The sequence below is a fragment of the Urocampus carinirostris genome, chromosome 7 (assembly GCF_059441175.1).
Source record: "Urocampus carinirostris isolate Australia breed hairy pipefish chromosome 7, RoL_Ucar_1.0, whole genome shotgun sequence".
Classification (NCBI taxonomy): domain Eukaryota; kingdom Metazoa; phylum Chordata; class Actinopteri; order Syngnathiformes; family Syngnathidae; genus Urocampus; species Urocampus carinirostris.
In genome coordinates, this window is record NC_142355.1 from 29,942,859 (window position 1) to 29,957,756 (window position 14,898).

At 39.4% G+C, this 14,898-nt stretch overlaps 2 protein-coding genes and 2 non-coding genes across 4 annotated transcripts; 1 reads left to right on the forward strand and 3 right to left on the reverse strand.

Moving 5' to 3' along the window:
• Window positions 1-2,130: 2,130 nt before the first annotated feature.
• Window positions 2,131-7,926, reverse strand: LOC148362920 (uncharacterized). Its single transcript, XM_088340520.1, has 3 exons — window positions 7,506-7,926; window positions 5,251-6,161; window positions 2,131-2,405 (listed from the first exon to the last, which is right to left on the reverse strand). Exons 1-3 carry the CDS (start codon window positions 7,672-7,674, stop codon window positions 2,184-2,186), a joined length of 1,302 nt encoding a protein of 433 aa, XP_088196646.1. The 5' UTR covers window positions 7,675-7,926; the 3' UTR covers window positions 2,131-2,183.
• A 1,746-nt stretch (window positions 7,927-9,672) lies between these two features.
• Window positions 9,673-13,687, reverse strand: rps13 (ribosomal protein S13). The gene is made up of 6 exons (XM_088339355.1): window positions 13,576-13,687; window positions 13,091-13,139; window positions 11,225-11,303; window positions 10,170-10,339; window positions 9,998-10,098; window positions 9,673-9,741 (listed from the first exon to the last, which is right to left on the reverse strand). Exons 1-6 carry the CDS (start codon window positions 13,596-13,598, stop codon window positions 9,708-9,710), a joined length of 456 nt encoding a protein of 151 aa, XP_088195481.1. The 5' UTR covers window positions 13,599-13,687; the 3' UTR covers window positions 9,673-9,707.
• LOC148362922 (small nucleolar RNA SNORA19) lies at window positions 9,814-9,946 on the reverse strand. The gene has a single exon (XR_015851046.1). It is a non-coding gene; the product is annotated as a small nucleolar RNA SNORA19 (small nucleolar RNA).
• A 586-nt stretch (window positions 13,688-14,273) lies between the features above and the next one.
• Window positions 14,274-14,360, forward strand: trnay-gua (transfer RNA tyrosine (anticodon GUA)). The gene is given in 2 exon segments: window positions 14,274-14,310; window positions 14,325-14,360. It is a non-coding gene; the product is annotated as a tRNA-Tyr (tRNA).
• The last annotated feature ends 538 nt before the right edge of the window (window positions 14,361-14,898 follow it).

Sequence of the window (14,898 nt, forward strand, 5' to 3'; positions counted from 1 at the left end):
TGGATCTTTGGTGGGACAGGTACACCGCGGTTACATATATTTATATATATATATATATATATATATATATATATATATATATATATATATATATATATATATTCATCCATTATCTGCACCGCTTATCCTTAGTAAGGAAACGGGGGCCAACCTCAACTGTCTTCGGAGCGGCTAATTAACCTGACATGCAAGCACGGGGAGAACAAGCAAACTTCACACATGAAGGTTGGTAGCTGGTTTTGTCATGATCTCTCTCTCTACTGGTAACCAGCATCAATCACCTCCCAAATCTGTCACTGCACCTGTCTGTTCTGAATTCCCGGCCAATCAATCTCTGTATTAAAAGCCCCCCCTTACAGCCTACCTTTGTCAGATCGTCTGCAAAGCTACACCCGGAAACTCGATGTCCGCGCTCAGCAACATTGTTGCTCGGCTTCCTCTTCGTTCCATCCTTCAAGAAATCTTTATTAAAGGTAGTCCCAAATCTCCACTTCAAGATTTATCTTCACTCCAAGACCCTCTCTCCCGTTTCCCCTATCGCTAAATAAACTTTCTTAACGTGACAAAATTGTGGTCCTCGTCTGTCTAATCCGTGACAGGTTTTGATCCCATGACCTCAGAACTGTGCTGTGTACGTGCTAACCTCTCAGCCCCGCGTGCAACCTATATATATATATATATATATATATATATATATATATATATATGAATAGTAAATATAGTACAAGTAATAAAACGAGATTTTTTTTCGGTGCCGATTTTGTCCCAATTGTCCCCAGTGTCTCTTTGTGTGTCTGCAACAAAAAATACTACAAAACCAAATACCCAAATTTGTTGCTTAAACAGGCTGTTACTTATTATTTTGTCTTCGTTTTGATTAGAAAAATATAGAAATACTGATAAAAAAAAAATCAACTACATTTCATCTTATAGAAAGGGCAGTAAATTAACTTACCGGTATTTGTAAAGACAAATCAAGAGGAATAAACGAGTTTATGAACCCTTTTCCTCTTTCGAGCTGGATAAATGTGATTCATTTAACGAATGAGTTGTAGAGAATATTGTTTACCGTCTCAAAATATCAGTGTCCTGATTTAGTTTTCGTTCCGTTTCCGTGTTTATTCAAAATAAAACTTTGCAGCAAAAAGTCAAAAGTTATCGCTACTTTGTATATACTTTAAACCTATTAGAAATAATGAAGCAATCAATTACGTCAGTGTTCAATAATGCTATGGTATTGCAACAATTTGTTAACTAGAAGATGTAAATTAAAATGAATGAAACATGAAGTTCACACCCATTCTCAAATTTGACTAGAAATGAGTCATGAGCTTTTGTAATTAAGTATTGTCAATATTAAAGTGTAATAATTGTCTTCTATGTGACGCAACGCTAATAAACGCCACCATGATTTCGAAATGGACGGCACTTTTTAAAGGGAAATGGCTAGTTTGAACCCCTAAACTCCCCATTAGCACGAAGGTGCCTAGCATGTCTGTCACCGCCATCAGTGTGTATCTGATAGGGTAAATGTGAAGCACATCGTAAAGTACCATGTGACTAAAAAAGGGATTTTTAATGCGGATCATTTCCCATTTTACCATGTATTCCCAAAACGTTCCACTCCAATGAAAGTTTCCAAGCGTTCAGACTACTTTGTTTATTGATGTTCTTTTTTTCAGTCAAAACAATCTTATGAAATCACAGACATCCAAATTTCACATCATGTGCCAAAACACTTCTATCATATAATAAGAAAATATAAAAACGCCATAAAAATCACCTCTGGAGTTACATCAGCAATCAAGACAAACATTACACAATAAATAGATTTCAAACTCAAACAAGCCCTTCAATTTGGGTGAGGATGGGGGTTCCCGGTGTTGACGCGAGCTTCTCTACATTCAGCTGAAGGGAAAAAAAAACAAGCTAGCTTGTCGTTTTGCAACTAGGTCCGAAGGCAAGGCAACAAACAAAAAAATGCTCAGGTTCTCTAAAAGTGTCAGTCAGTGCAACAATAAGAAAAAATAATTTGAAGTTCCGGTCACAAAGTGACAGTCAGTGCAAGAATAAAAAGAAATGTTTGGAGGTACAAAATTGAGAAATGAAAACTGCAATACTTAACAAAAAAAACACAAATCACTGCAGCAGGTGAGGTCTGAGGAAGAAATAAATAAGAAGAATCATCCAGTGTTCGTGTGGGCGTCCACGTATGCGCGGATTTTGGCCCGGTGCTCGGGATTCAAACAGTAACCGATGTCCCGCTCTGTCTCGAATACGCGGCGTCGGAAGCGCTCGCGGTCCCGGGCCATCTCCTCCCAGGGTCCTTTGCGGGAAGCAGCCGTAGCGTAGGGCCACGTCCGCATCTCGTGGACCTCCACCACTGGAGAGAAGCGGACCTCGCGCTGGAACACACAAAAACAAAAAGCAGAATTCATTCAAATGTGACTTCCATAGTAATCGTAATCTGAAAGAAGGCTGTCGAAGTTAAAGCTTTAACTCGAGTTATTTTTTCAACAGCTTGTATATGACTTCAGTCATCGACTTATCATAGGTGAGGTAAAGCTTGAACCTGGCTTTGAGTTAACCCAAGTTTTAGCTTTAAAGTGGTTTTGAGTTAATCCTAGTTAAGGCTTTAACATCAATTAACTCCAGTAAAAACAGCTTCAACTTGACATGAGTCAATGCCTTGCCATTGGCAATCTGAAGTGTGTTGAAATTAACTTGAGTAAACTCAAGTAAACTCAATTTAAAGCTTTAGAGTGGCTTTCAGTTAAATGGTCTTCATTCATATAGCGCTTTCCAAGACATTGAAGACCTCCCAAAGCGCTTTACAATGTGCTTCACACCTACCCATTCGCACATCACAGACACAGCATCAGCCATGTTAGGCTACCCAAACTAAAGCTTTTATGCGAGTTTAATTGAACTCAAGGCAAAACTTTATAACAGCTTCAACATGCTTTTAGTCATTGACCAGACATCGGCAAGTTAAAGCTTAAAGTGGCTTTGGGTGAAACCATCTTAAAGCTTTAACTCAAATAAACTTGAGTTTAAACATTTTCAATCTGACTTTTGTCAATCCCTTGCCATTGGTAAATTAAAGCCTGGCAGCGGATTGAAATTAACTCAAGTCATAGCTTAACAGTGGCTTTGAGTTCACTCAAGTTTGAAAGTCACCTCAAGTTAACTCAATGGAGGGCTCTAAAGTGTCTGAGTTAACACAAGTTGAAGCTTGTAACTGTCCTTGAATGAACCAAATGAAAGCTTTTTAGTGGCTTTGTGTTCTAACCAACGTTAAAGCTTTAACTTTGACAGCAACACTTTGTGGTAGAATATGTTTCTAGGACGTCAATCAAACGAATAAACCAAAAGCGTAGCCGGTGTGTTATGACTATTTGGTTAGAGTGATGCAACTGGTGCCGGGAGCTGGCAAGGAGTCTCGGCTGACTCGCTCTCGTCACGTGCACGGTCAGCATGACAACAACAAACTCAAAACAAACACCGCACCCCATTTAAGCCGTCCAATAGGAAAATGACACCCAGACGAGAAAAAAACACGCCAATGAGTGTCAGGTTAATATAATATCGAGCTGATTTTAGATTGGGAATGAAAGGGACGAGGGGACTTGTTTCCAGTCCTAAAACCAGTAGAAACATCTTTCAATTAGTTGAAAAGTGAGCAAAGTCGGGGGCTTAAAAAAAAATCAGCTGTTTGTAAATAAAATAATTATATTTGGATAATGCTTGCATTAATCAGCAGTGACAGTTATTAACTCATTCACATCCATTGACAACTATAGACATAAATGGCAATGAAGTTTTATTTCAGGTTTTTTTTTAATATTGGAGATCACATAGGATGCCAGTTTGTTATTCTGACTATAATATCTCCCTCTTATTTAATAACTACAGTGGTCCCTCTACTTACGAATTTCTTTACACACGAAAGTTTCAGGTTACAAAGTACCAAAAGGGCAAAATATTGCCTCTAGTTACCAAACGAGTCTCAGAATATTAAAGTCAAAATTACAGTATAGGATGCGCTGCTATTAGCCGCACCCCGAGTTTCCCCAAACGTAAACTAACTAGCAATCTGCCTGACAACCAAGTGTGCAGGCATGCTCCCTTCAAAGTTCAGGGACGACCAGGAGGAGGCAGCAATCTTTCAATCAGCCCGAATTAAAGACAACTTAGCAAATTTCCTTTTAGTCTCAAATTTACGAGGTATTGTAAAAAGCTGGCAGAAGCAGACGTCATTGGATCAGTTTTTCAAGAAACGCAAGGCAAAAAGGTAAATATTTCCTTTAGTCTTTGATTTTTACATTATGTGCCTCTCAGTTTTGGTTGGTTGTGTGGTAATCTAAGGTTAACATGTATTTGATTTAGTTCTGATGCTCTTTTATGATTCTATAATAATATATACTTTTGCTGGGCTTGGAACTTATTAGCACATTTACATTCGAAATGCGTTTCGACTTAAAGTTCTCAGGTTTTGAAGCTACTCCCAGAAAAAAATAAATTTGTGAGTACTGATACCACTGAATTATGCACCGTTTACATTATCGTTACCATCAGCCAATCATGTTGTGGTTCTTTGGTTTTTCACACTCTTTAGGGTTGCTCGGCTTTTAAAACCGGATGGAATTATCTGAGGTTTGGGCTCTCCCCCTCTCCTTGCAAGTTCTAAATCCATTGAGGTCTTCTCTCCTTATTTTGAGTGTCTACTTAACTATAAATTTAAATGGGTTAATGTCAATAGTGTCTCTAGCAGACAATAGCAGCAAAAAATTGAATACAATACTGTAAATATACAGTATAGAATATGAGGAAGTAATAAAATTAAATTCATTCAGAGGTAGACAAAATAAAATATGTATATCCATTTCATCTGGAGGAACGTAAGCATGACCAACTTGGGTGCCGAGGAGCCTAACTTGTTTGGGTGTTTTGGGTTGGCCATGGTCCAAAAATTTTTGTGTGGTTTTTTTTTTGCTATTTATTTCCCTTTTATTTTCTTTGTTATTGTATGTGTTTGTCTTGCTGTCGGTCACCCCTCTTGAGGGATATGACCAAGGTAGATATAGATAGAAATATATTTGCACATAAATTTAAATAAAAACACCAAAACTATAATGTACCCCTAAAACTAATACTTTAAAAAGAAATATTGTCAAAAACATTGGTTAAAATAATGTGTAATTATCGATTTTAATAGCAATGAGTGTGGCAGTGTTAGTGATTTCATACCTTTTTGGGAGTCTTGGGTCTGTGTGTCTCCGATGGAGATTTCTTGGTGGGTCGTTTCCATGGCACCCGTATAACATCTTCAGAGCGACGCTTGATACATCGGGTATGGCTATGGACATTTTTGGATGGGGTGCGTTTAGTGGGAGTGGTTTTGAGAGGCTCTGGGATATGTTGAGGTTGCTGGTTGCTTAGACGGGCCTGGAAATTGAGCGGATGGTAAAAGTCGTTTTTACGATTCAGGCTCTTCCACAGCTCGTCTTCATCTTCCGAGGAAGAGGTGAGGTTACCCTCCTCACGCCTGGTACTCGCCAAGGCGGGCTTTGGAGGTTTGCTCGTGGTGCAGGCAGTGAAGCACATTGGGTTGTAGGGATCGTCGGGGCTGGAGAAGAACTCAAGCAGGCGTTCGTTCTCCTCCAAGTCAGCGACGGAGACATCAGAACTGGACCAGCTGGAATCACTGTCGGAGCGGTGGACCCACATCTTCAGGCCCGACATATCATCACTGACATTGACTCCCTTCATTTCAGATTTGGGCTTTTTCACAAAGCGGTCATAGGTATCGTTGCACATAGAGATGGGCTCCCACAGTTCCTCGCTTTCCTTGTTGGCGTCCCTCTCGACATTCTCCTTGAAGAGCGCCTCGTCGGAGAAAGCCGGGAAGATGCTCCAGTCGCCGTGGAAGCCCATATAAACGCCGTTGTCGGGGTTCAGACCAGACAGCAGCGCTTCGGCCGTGGCTATGCCGCCGCTGTCGTCCTCGCCGCACATATCCGATAGGCCGTTGGGTCGGCCCACCATCATCCCATTGTCGCCGTCAAAAAGCGAGGAGAAAAGGAAGGACTCAGCTGGGTCGTGCTGGCCCATATCGTCTGTGATCCGAACGTGCACTTCGAAGCGGAACATTTGGAAGACTGAAATAAGAAAAATGAAGAGCTGAAGTCAAATAGTGACAAAAAATATAGAAGTCAACTACAATTTTACTTCAAAGTTATCTTTAATTACTAGAATTTTACCAATGTAGACGAGAACAAAGGTCACCAACATGGTGTAGCGCGTGGACAAGTTCTGAAAATGGCTCACCAGTGACCGGTCAATTTTCCAGGAATTTTGATTTCTCTTTGGCCAAATAAATCAGTGTCCTTAAATAATTGAAGAGTTCTTCAAAAATGATTTTAAAAGTTAGCCTTTAGTGGATGTATGTAAATACTCAATGCCATCATATGAGGCAGTAATCTAATTCGGTAGGCGGAACCCTAAAACTAATAACGACAACCTGTTGATAACATAACAATGATAAAGTGATAACAGGAGTCATTTTAGAAATACACATTAAATGATAACCCTTCATGCTGATCATTTAGTTGCTCTCTGTATTGACGGTGCCTTGTTACTGATTTATACTTTTGTGAATGCTGACTTTAATCAATTGTGATTTTAATGTGTTTTAGCAAAACGGATGATGTAATAACGCATTTTGAAAAAAAAGTGAAAGTTAAAACCCTGCAAACCTTCTAGTTTAAACATCTTTTAAAAACACATAAAAGATGAAAAATCCTTACTATTTGAGAAGTGATTGTGTTGCATGCTTCTTCTAAAGGAATAATATACTAATAACATTCATTAATTTAGAAATGCACATCAAACTGGTAGGCCTTCGTGCTAATCATAAACTTTCAACTTCAAAGAGGTTGGTGGGCTCTTGGATGTCATTTAGATTAGGCAAGTCTTACAACATGCCCTAAAATCGTGAAATTCTTAATTTTTTTATAGGAAAAGTAAAAAAAAAAAAAAAAAAACTGATGTCTTTTAACTGTAACCCCAGACGTTAGGTATTGCATCATGCTTAAAAAAAAGAAAATGAAAGCGCATCACATTCCACGGTGATGTAACACAACTCCGCGTGGAATAAAAACAGATTAAATATGAGTTAACGCTCGAGTTAAAAATTAACTACGAGAATATTGTGGAATAGAAGACAAATAAACGCTTGAAGTCCAGAACAACCTAAAACGCACGGTTCACCTTTCAACATGTAGTTAACTCTCAGGAAAAAAAGAATTGTTTTCCGAGTATATTAAAAGTATAAATATATAAAAGTGACTTTAGAAGTGCTGAGTTTAAAAATAGATTGCTTAAAAATAGCGACAACTGGAGTGAAGCTCATTTTTTCGAGTGTCCTTTAACACACTGTGGACGTTAGCGATATGACCCTCTATGGGTTCAAAAGTCGAAACTTTTCGAAGTTTCATTCTTACCAGACAAGAAAGTACAGTAGATAACCCGAACCACGACCCAAAGGTGCTCCCACAACACCGTCAACATCTGCTTGGTCCACGGCAAAAGCGCCATTCCCCGGTTGCCGAACATTTCCATTGCCGCGGCGGCCGTTTTTGTTGTCGGTTCCCGAATCATCTCCGTTGACATTTTTTTTGACGATTCGGGAAAAACAAGAAGTCCGTTCTTTTCACGTATTCTGGTATTCTTCGTCGAAGACCAACGGGCTCCGCGTAAAAGATAGATGAATGTCGCTACACGGACTATTCTTCATCTTCAGTCGAACGAGTGCCATGTTTTCCGAGGGTTATCCTAGTCAGGCTTTGCCAGGTAGTAGCGTCTCCATTTTGTTGGTTTTTTGTCTTGCTTGTTCTAGTAGATACTAGTCTTCTTGTTCAACTCGCACCTCTTTAATACGCTGATGACGTCACGCGATGCTATGATTGGCTAGGGTGGCTGTCCTTTTTTTTGTTTGCCCCGCCTATTCCTCATTTTGTCGCTGTTCCGTTCCGTAACTCTGCTTTTTGATTGGACAAGACACGTCAGTCATTTGAAAACGCCCTCTTTTGACGTCACGATGACGTACCGAGAGTTCACGTAAATTCCCGAATATCAAAGGTGTACTCGCAATTGGAGGCAATTTCGGGGTATAATAATCCGGCCCGACCTAACCTGTGGGTATTATAGTCCGAACCAGCCCAAGTCTAACAAATTAACTTGATTTAAGAGACTGAGCCCAAAGCAAACCTAAAGTTTCAATTGTATTTGTAAGGTCTTTTTTGTGTGGAGGGGGGCTTCTGGACTTTTTTTTATTAGTCCTGTCATTGATCTTGGTTTATTTTTGGGGGAGGATTATTTTCCAGCTTTACTGCGTGGATCCTTAAGAGGAAAAAAAAAAAGAAACAAAGAATGACAGGTGGATAAACACCCCCCAAAAAAACAACAGAACTCAATAAGATACAAGCCTGGCCAGCCTGAACCCATTTATTATGAGCATTATAATGGAACATTGAGATTTGTTTAGACCCATCTGAGAGTGCGGGGTGGGCTTAGGGCACAAGGTTTCATCTCCATTATGACCCAAAGCTTTGTTAAACCTCTGCAAGGGCATCCAGGTGCAGTTTTATTAAACTTTGTATTGCATTAAACAGTGCGTGTGCGAGTTTGATTTTATGTAAAATAAATCAGGGTTTTCTGAATGTTGTCTGGTTGATTAATGGTAGTCAGCAAATATGAGGAATGCTCTGCCTCTGGAGATAAGATCTGCGACCTCAATGGAAGCTTATAAATATAGACTTAACAAAAATTTCTATTAAATAGCTTTTGATTGATTCCCACCTCATACTTTTTGTTTCCGGCTGCCTGTCTGGTGGTGATACGAGGGAGGACCAATCGAGGAGTCTGCAGACCAGTGCCCAGACCTGAAGCGTGTCAACTTCTGCTTCAGCCAGCCGGCAAAGATGGGAAGCAATGTCGTTGCTGTCATGGACTTCCTAGACATTTTTCCATGTTTTTCTTATAGCAAAGGGGTGGTGTAGTTGTAACCTGAACAGTCCTTTAGTGATTAAAGGCTATAAATGGGACGACTCGAAATACAGCAAAAGTGTGAGCTTGACATTTTCCGGCAGACATTTTTGAAACTGCAGGTAATTGTGGCAGTTTTCTCTCCTACAGACCACGAGTTTGACACATGTGGTTAAAGGGATCACAATCAATTGCAGCCCTGTCTGTTAATGTCAGAACACGGGTGAAGTGTGATTGGTCAATACCTGAAGTCTGAGCAACTGCAACAAAAAGTATATTTTGTTAAATGGAAACAATTTTTCTTGGTTATTTCACCACAATGTCTTGGTATATAGAATACACAGAGAAGAAAGAGTTCACTTACCATTCAGAACCCTTCAGACAAGTACATTTACAAAAGCTTCATGGAACGAGTGGTGTTTACTAAAAAATTGATTTAAAGATTCAACAGTAAAATCAATTTATGTTGCATTTTTTTGGGGAGATTTAGGTAAATAGAAGGCACCCCCCTCAAGTCGGTTTAGTAATCACTGCTCAAACAGGACGCCTGTATTTGCTATTATAAACCCAAAAGCAATTTGATGAGCAAAATATTTTCAATTTTACATAAAAAACACGTATCACTTCAGATGTGAATGTTCATTTATTTGAAAAAAGGTTTATGCCACCAGAGCAGAAGCTGTAGAAGATTCGCTGTGAATAAAAAACAAAATAGTTTGTTAGAGGATAATGAGGAAGACATTGATGCATTGTTTTAAACGTTAATTTTGTGCAAAGGTGACTGGCAGAAGCAACAGAGTTAATGCTGCCCTGCTAATTAACCTCCAGGTTTTGTTCTCGCACAAGAGAAATATCACAACTCCCAAGCAAAGGAGAGCAGGACAATGAAGTTGTGCTACAAACCCCAAGTTCATTAAATGACATAAAATACACAACGTTGAATACGTACTACTTCCAGTTGGGGGCCAGAACTCTCTTGGTCTTGTAGTAGCGGGCCAGCCTGTGGATTCTGCTCTCGATGAGAATCAGGCGAAATTTGGCGTCCTTATCCTGCATATGATTCAACACGTCAGGGTGCGTTCGGGAATTATATTTATTGCCAAAGTTTTCACATTTGGCACCTTTCTGTTTCTTTCAAGATGTTTCCTGATGGCCACAGCCTTTTTGATGAGGTGATAAAGGTCCTCAGGGAGGTCGGGGGCCAGACCCTTGGACTTCAGGATCCGCAGGATCTTGTTACCGGTAACAAAACGGACCTGAGCAACACCATGGGAATCCCTCAGAATCACACCTTAAAAAAACAAAAAAAAACATTGGAATTAGCAACCGCAAACATGTGTTGAAAAAAGAAAACGACTAATAAACAGCATTATAAAATGTGCCCGTTAGCGAAGCTAAATTATATTTCTTTGGAGCTTATGTACACTTTATTATTCCCTTTCGAGAATAACACCACATGAACGAGTAACATCAAAGTTATACAGAACTGTCCCCACCACCCCCAAGTCTTGTCAAAATATTCAGATTATTAAAGTAAGGGTTTTTTGTTACATCAAAAAGAAAATTTCATGCTCTGTTGATTGCATTAAAAAATGTTCATGCTTATTATTACTTTACTCAAGCTCTATGATAAGTCATCAACCCAGCCATTTAAATTAACAGTGGCGCTCTGCCCAGTCTTGAGGATAATGTGAGCTTCCGATACCACAACAGAGCTAACATTATTAAAAACTACCATCAACCCAGGCACCACCTCTGACATACAGCCTTCTGATCGGCACTACAAACTCCTTGAAAGTACTAAAAGGCTCAGAGACAGATTTTCCCCCAGGCCCATTACCACTTTGAACAAGCACACAAGACTGCAATAAGGATATCTTAAAAAATTTCGAGTAATGAAATTTGATACATTCTTTCCTTTTCTACTTTTCAAACGTTGCTACTAATGTCACTACTTTCATTGCATTTTCTTCTGATGCACTTACAACTTGGGCAAGTCTACAAGCCCTACCTTGTAAGCATTGCTTACCTATTTTAATTTGAAAATAAATCTGTTTCTGCAACGTCTTTTAGTGAACGTTTATCTTAAGAGTGCCACATCTAACCGATCTACTTGGAAACAATGTTCACTACGTCATCAATGACAGTAAAACTTAATTTAAACAGTTTGTCTCACCAATCTGAGAAGGAGTCAAGCCCTTTTTTGCCAGCTTGAAGATCTGCTCTTTGACGTCATCAGATGTCAGCTTCAGCCACTGCGGAAAAGGAAACCATTACAAATCATTAATGTCAACGCAATAAGTGGGATTGAATCATGATTTGTTTTTTTTTTCTCAAAAAAGGGCACAAGATAGGTGAGATCAATCAAGTGGGAACCCCCCCTTTTCAACAATTATTATCCACTTGAATATTTTAATATACAATGAAACAAAATAACATACTATATACAGGCTTCAGCATTTGATTAAAGGTACCTAAAAGGTTTTTAGTGAATACTCTGAAAATGTAATTTCAATCATCAATGTGTAGCGAAAGTAAATAAATTAATACTGTTCAGGAAATCAACATGTAGAACACAACACACAATGCAAATCAGTTAAGTCTTGAGACCATGAAATGTAAACCACGTTGTAGGGGGTTCACTTTTATGCGATATATATGTTAGTTACTTGAATACACAGTCATGTAATTGATACAAATTATTTCGCCTTTGCTGACGTTATGATAATTAAGTTTATAGGTTAAAACTAGACATCATAATCACAATGACAAGAAGATAAGTCTGCAGACTAATTTTATCAACAAAATGTGCTCGTATTTTTTTTTTTATTTAGCTAGCTACGACGATCCCCTGGAAGTAAACACCCAATGTAAATATCTTCTGCTTTTATGTGCCCACACTTTATGTAAATCATTTGTTAATATATATAAATGCAAATCCTTTTTATCTTTTTTAACCTTATACAGTTTAAATGTGTAACTGGAGTGCCACGTCCAATTTCGTTGTCACAATATTTTCAACTCATTGTGCAGCAATGATAATAACGGTATCATTAACGGTACCACGGTGCCCCTTATCCCTCATATTTTCCCTTTGACGCCCTTCGCATATACAAAAACATCCACAACATCCCGAGGGACATACAGAGACCACCGTAACTCCCTGGGTGATCTGCCTGCCGACAACGACAGAGCAAAAGAAAAAGGCTGCCAGTCGGGTCTGGGCTAAGAAGGCGACCACACAGACCAGCGCTCCCAAGCATGCTCCTAACCAACGCAGATCCATCGTCCAAAATGAGTGAATTTGAGCTGCGGATTGCCACCAACAACGTCCGGAATTGGAGTATTTTTGTCATCACGGAGTCTTGGCTTTCCCGACGCCGCATTACAACTAGCAGGACGCACGCTTCACTGACACGAATGAGCCGGAGACTCCGGTAAAAACAGGGGTTGGAGGCTACGCGCTACAATAACAGCCGAATCATTGACACACACTGCTCACTCGATATGGAGTTTCTAGCAGTATCGTGCGGACACTTCTATCTACCGGGAGAGCTGGCTGTGGTCATTGTGCTTGCTGTTTATGCTAACGTTAGCATAGCGCTAAATCTCCTGCCCGCTGCTATCAATAAACAGCAGCTTGCACACCCCAATGGAGCTTTTATCGTCGCCGGCGACTTTAATCGGGCATGTTTATGGACTGTACTTCCCAAATCCATTCAATACGTGGACTGAGCAATTCAGGAAAAAACACTGGACTGTGTACTGTAAGATCAAACATCCAGTTGGAGCCACCATTTCTGTTTGTCCTTCACCCCCTATTCACAGTACTTTTACTCGCCCAATTTCGCTGTCACAATATGTTAACCCATTTTGTAACAATGACAATAAAGGTATATTCTATTCTATTACTAGGAGCTATACAAATAAATGTGACCCAGTAGCAAAATGCATGTAATATTAATTAGTAAGAGAATTGGAAACTAATCAGTAGTTACAACATGACATGTTCGTACCATTCCATTAGACGATTAATACTCACAGTTGGGACACTGCGCCTGTATGGCAAAGCTGACTGGGACAAGCCCTTTCTGTTGGAGAGGAAAGGAAAATTTAATGTCAAAGAAATACTGTAAGACCATTTAGCTGGACTAACTGTGGTTAATTTCTACCGCTGTGGCAATCCAAGGAGCAAAGTGGCAAGACTGGCAATGTTAATATTTGCCGTGATTCGTATTCGTAACCACTCATTTAACTGTGTTTAAGACGATTTACAATATGTCAAATTGAACGTTTATGGTGTAAGTAAGCATCGGCGAGACACATTTAGCATGAAGCTAAGCATAGCTAGCATGAAGCTAAACAGAAGGCCGACTTCGTCCATCTTGATTTTAAGCTTTTAATGTTGTTTTTAAGCCCTAAAATTAGTCCACTCTTGGTCGGTATCAGCCTGTGTTTAGTCTGGTATAGTTAGAAGCAAGTTACAAACACGAAAATATAACTTTTAAAGCAAAATTCGACGTTTACCCGGGAGCGTGCATGCGACCCATGATGGCGGTAGAGGAAGAGAGGCCGCACACGAGCTAGAAAATGTGGCTTTGATTTTGCACCGGATATGACGCACGACGCACAGACAAAATATGTACGTAAGAATTCAAAATAAAATCAGGAAGATTGTAAACCTTTTACCCTTCATGCGTTTATTATTTTATTTTAGAAACGTAATTATAATTTTTTTGTAAAGCGTTTTTTCTTCAACATACACAACAACCTGCGTTTTAAGTATTGTTGACCAATGTAATATATATTCCATAACTGCAAAAAAACAACAGCATTTTTTGCTTATTGCCATTTCCGGAATAATGTAATAAGAGGCAGAGGAGCTACGTGTTTAATTAACAATTATAAATTAAACCTGTATAATCACTTTTTGGCCTATTGTTCGATCAAATGTTTATCTTTTCCTTTTTTGAGAGCTCGGTTGACAAAGCGGAGGACTGACGTTACTGATCCTGAGATCCTTAGGCTGCTGGTTCAACTTCCACCCAAGGATGCGTTTTATAAGTCCATAGTTTGCTCGCGACTGCTCTCGTATTACTTACCCCTCAAAAGCTCAGTTGGCAAAGCAAAGAACTGTCATCGGTGGTTCTAAGATCCTAAGGTCGCTGGTTCAACTCGGGCTCATAGCATGCCGATATCTCCAGTAAAATAGTTGCATTGCATAACCTTCGATAGCTCAGTTGGCAGAGCGGAGGACTGTAGTGGTTGGCGCTGACATCCTTAGGTCGCTGGTTCAACTCTGGCTCGAAGGATGCATTTTAGAAGTCCATAATTTGCTCACGACTGCTCTCGTTCTACTGCACACAGCATTTAAATTTTGGCTATTACTAGTGCCGATAACTCCCAGTAAAATAGTGGAAATGCTTATTCTTCGATAGCTCAGCTGGCAGAGCGGATGACTGAAGTGACCAATGCTGATATCCTTAGGTCGTTGGTTCAACTCCGGCTCGAAGGATGCATTTTAGAAGTCCATAGTTTGCTCACGACTACATACTGCAGGGGTGTCCAAACTTTTGTAAAGGGGGCCAAATATGGTGTGTTAAAAATGTAGGGGGGGCAACCTTGGAGGACGTTCTTTACATATAACAGCAATTAATCTAAACACATTTCACGTTTCACATTTGCTTTTTTATTTTAATTTCAGCTATCTTAAGCATATGTTTTGGTTAATTTGAAACATGCATATCAAAATTCAATTGACATTGAAAATTTAGATTAAATATTCACTTAACTTCACTTTTTTTAACACTTTAATTAACTTTTTTTGTAACAGTTGAATAGAAGTAATTG